General features: G+C 41.9%; 1 protein-coding gene across 1 annotated transcript; it reads right to left on the bottom strand.

Annotated features, from left to right (window-relative positions):
• Positions 1–335: 335 nt before the first annotated feature.
• LOC140897003 (olfactory receptor 5V1-like) lies at positions 336–1,265 on the bottom strand. The gene has a single exon (XM_073309250.1). The coding sequence runs from the start codon at positions 1,263–1,265 to the stop codon at positions 336–338; it is 930 nt and encodes a 309-aa protein (XP_073165351.1).
• Between the last annotated feature and the right edge of the window lie 3,029 nt (positions 1,266–4,294).

Raw genomic sequence — 4,294 nt, 5'->3', positions numbered from 1 at the left:
AGGAGGCACCACAGGGGTGAGTCTTGCACCATGACAGTAGCATAAAACATATTCCAGTTATGTCATATATACATTCATATGCATATTTCCATAAAGCCTTATGGGGGGCACCGTCACAGCCCCTACTTCAATCACTAGACCTCACTCCCCTCCTCGAGCTAGGAACAGAACTCAGGAGTCCTGCCCCTATTCTCTAACCCCCTAGACACTACTCTCTACTCAGGAAGGGGTTAGAACGTGGGCTGAATCTTGACTATCACCTCCCATATGTTCTAATTCACTACATCCCACTCCCTTCCCAGCATTGGGGGTAGGTGGCAGTAATCTTGACTCCCTTAGAAAAACATTTTCCTATCAAAGACCTTTTTCATAGCCCCTTTCACATCCTTGTTCCTGAGGGTGTAGATGATTGGATTTAACATAGGGGTGATGAGACTGTACAGCAGGGAGATCATCCTGTCCTTGTCCAGAGAGTAGTTGGAGATGGGTCTGATGTAGGTGAAGATGCAGCTGCCGTAGTAGAGCAGGACTACCATGAGGTGGGATGCACAGGTAGAGAAGGCCTTTCTCCTCCCTTGGGACGATTGCATCTTCAGTATCCTGAACATAATGTGCACATATGACAGGATGATGCACAAAGAAGGACCCCAGCCCAAGAAGAGGCTGGAGATCACTGTCATGGTGACATTGAGGGAGATGTCTCTGCAGGACACAGCCAGCAGGGGTGGGATATCACAGTAGAAGTAGCTGAGTCTGTTGACACCACAGAAGGACAGGTGGATTGTGAGGACTGTGTGAACAGCTGCATTGAGACTGCCAATGAGCCAAGAGGCAGCCACTAGTGTGGAACAAATCTTGTTACTTATGAGCACTGTGTAGTGCAGTGGGTTGCATATGGCTACATAGCGGTCATATGCCATGGTGGCCAGAAGAATGCCCTCTGCCCCCACAAATAAGAGGAAGAAGTAGAGCTGTGCCATGCAGCTTGCATAGGAGATGCTGCTGCTGCCTGAGAGAAGGTGCTGCAGCATCTGGGGGATGGTGGTGGTGGTCTGGCAGATGTCTAGGAGGGAGAGGTTCCCCAGGAAGAGATACATGGGGGTTCGGAGACACGGCTGCACCAAGGAAAGGAGGAGGATGAGCATGTTCCCCAGCAGGGTGAAGATGTAGATGATGGAGATGATGCCCGAGAGGAGGAAACGCAAGCCCCAGAGTTTGGAAAATCCTGAGAGGATGAATTCAGTTGGTGTGGTTTGATTCTCCATGGCCACCTCTTCACTTAACTGCAGGGGAGAAGAGCATGGAGTACAAACAAGAAGAACGAGTAAGGATGCAACATGTCAGAAGTTTCACTTTGGTCAGTGGATGAATCTGGAGTTTCTTTCTCCCTCCCATCTCTCTGTCCAACTAACAGATCTCATTTCTCTCCAAAGCCAGGGAGAGAACCCAGTAGTCCTGACTTCCATCCCCCACACTCTAACCACTTAACTCCTCTCCCAGAAGTGGGATAGAATCTAGGAGTTCTGACTCTCTGACTTTCATCTAATCACCAGAAACTGCTTCCCTTCTGGAGTTCAAAACAGACCCAGGATGTCTCACTGCCAGAGAAAACTCTATATCAAGGTTGCACCTCACTCCTAGTACCCACTACTCTAACCATTGAACCACACTCCCTGCCTGAACCGGAATGGGATGCAGCAGACCTGTATCCAACGCCCGGGCTCTAATCCACTAGACCCCAATCTCCTCCCATAATTGGAAATAGAAATTTAGAGGGCTGATGCCCAACCTCCTCTTGTCTAACTAATAGATCATATTCCCCACCTCCCACCCCACCCTCCTAGCAGGGCACAGAACCCAGGAGAAGAGCTGGCTGAATATGTGTCCCTTAGTAGCTCTGAAAAATCAAAAAATGGGTAGGTGGGAGTCCCAAGTTCAAGTGGCTGCTGCAATTAATATTTATTTAGCGACACAAAATGGAACAGCTTCAAAAGAAAAGAATAAGAAAAGTGCCCACCCAGCCTGGCCTATAGCACCGTGTTTGGGTGCTTAATTAGAAAAAGGGGGGATGATTGTGGTTCAAATCCCTGCTTTAGAAGAGGCATTCACACTGATACGTCCCAGCTGAGTGTCTGGACAAGGAGGCTAAAAATCTTAAAGGGTGCTCCTCCTCCTCTGGCTGTTTTGGGAATAGTACCTAGATCCCTTTGAATCTAGCCTGAAAAATATATTTTTGGCTGAAACTATTTGACAGTTCATGTAATTAGTGAATATTTTCAGGACAACTGAAACTTCCTTTCTCAATAACAAATAAACTCTTTGTCCAAAAAATTCACCAAGTTTTACCCAGGAGCCCATGAACCTCTAAACCCTGGAACCCACTCCTCTTTTGCAGCTTGGAACAGAGCTCAGGAATCCTTCTCTATAGGCCAATCACAGGAAACAGCTTGTCCTTCCATGGACTGTGGAGTACCTATCCAAGTGATAAATAAAGGAAGTTAGACTTTGTGAACTGTAAGTTTAATATTACAGTCAGGGACAGAGTAAGGTGACAACATTGAGGTTGGATATATAGATAATTTTCTCGAAGTGGAAGAACATATAGAAATGCTCTGGTCTTCATTTACTTAGTGGCTACACATTTCCAGATTTCATGCAAAGTACCTTTTGTCTTTTTTTTTTTCCAACTCAGCTGCCCATTCAGAAAGAATGTTCAATATTCTAACAAAACTTTTCTATTGGAGAGACTTCAGTGTACTTCAGAAACATGGTAACATTATGGAATAAGGGGCCAAGTTCTGTTCTCCACAACCTCACTGTAAGCACTGAGTATAATATTATAGGTACAGAAACAGAGAAAGAGAGAAACAGAAGGGACATCATAGACAGATTGAGAGATCAATAAATAGATAGGTTCCTATTAAAATTAATAAAATACAGAATAATTCTACCCTTCGTTACTCAAACTGTTTTACATTCCCAGATTCCCACCATGCAAAGTATCACTGTCCATTTGATATAGGAATCCATTAATTTTCATCTTACCTAAATCAGAAATATTACATTATCTCATATGTTTATATGTTCAGGGAAAAAAGGCACAAATTTCTAAATAAAGTGTTTATGTAGGACATTTCTGTGCCCTTCAAAGATATGGGAGGCTATAGCAAGTCTTTACAGATGAGCCAATTTGTTCTCATCACAATATCCAAAAGTTTTCAATAGACAGACACATGGTCAGACAGATCGAGAAGGAGACAAAGAGGCTTCCACATAGAGGAAGAGAGAGAGAGAGGGAGAAAGAGAGAGATGATAATGATCATTGCTTTTATTTGCTAGCAAAATAAAGACTCACCCTAGGCTTCATTCTTATTTTGTTTACATTCCCACAATTCTACCATGCAAAGTATCATAGTCCTCTTTACATTGGGATCCACCATCAGCTTTCAGCTTAGTTGAATTAGAAAGACAACACAATGACTTGTGTGGAAGTCAGTCAGATGTTCAAAGAGAAAGAATAATACCCTAAAGATAGTGCTGAAGTATGAAATGTCTGGGCCATCCAATGCATGACAGGTTATAATAGCTCTCTTCTGAAGAGCCAAATTCTAACCTCCCCAACAACCATAATTTTCAAGTAATTCAATGGACAGGCAAAGAGTTATATTGATAGATAAAGAGAGAGACACAAACATAGATGGAGAGATAATAATTTGGTGATAAATATATAGAAAACAATAACATATTTTAATTAATAAAATTTAGAATAATTATATCCTTTATATTTCACAGTTTATACTTCCAGATTTCTGAGTCCATTTGATACTGAGATCCATTAATTTTCAGCATAGCAAAAGCAGAAAGATTACATTATCTGATGATTGCATGAATGAAATGTATGGCATGGTAGTTTTTTAAAAGACTACCGATTCTGATTTCCACCACACCTGAAAGTTCTGAACATTCCAATAGAGACACAAATGGTCACACAGATAGAAAAGAAAGAGACAGAAAGGAACACACATACAGAAATGGGGAAATAGAAATGTAGATAGATAGACAGATAGATAGATAGATTAGATTCAAACATGCATGAAAGATTGAACAATCAGATCCATTATAATAGCTACAGCAAAACATGAAATATATCTCACCAAGTAGCTCAAATAAATAAATGGTGTTGGCTCTTTATTACTAACAATGGGGAACTTGAAGGAGAACTTAAGTATATGTACTTTAAAAAGGGCTCTTGAGAAGATATCCCCAGAGCATCTGGTGTGTTTTCAAGGATGAT

This window comes from Lepidochelys kempii, chromosome 13 (assembly GCF_965140265.1).
Source record: "Lepidochelys kempii isolate rLepKem1 chromosome 13, rLepKem1.hap2, whole genome shotgun sequence".
In the NCBI taxonomy this organism is placed as follows: Eukaryota; Metazoa; Chordata; order Testudines; family Cheloniidae; genus Lepidochelys; species Lepidochelys kempii.
The sequence above is the reverse complement of the archived record's forward strand: the minus strand, read 5'-3'. Positions and strand labels throughout refer to the sequence as shown.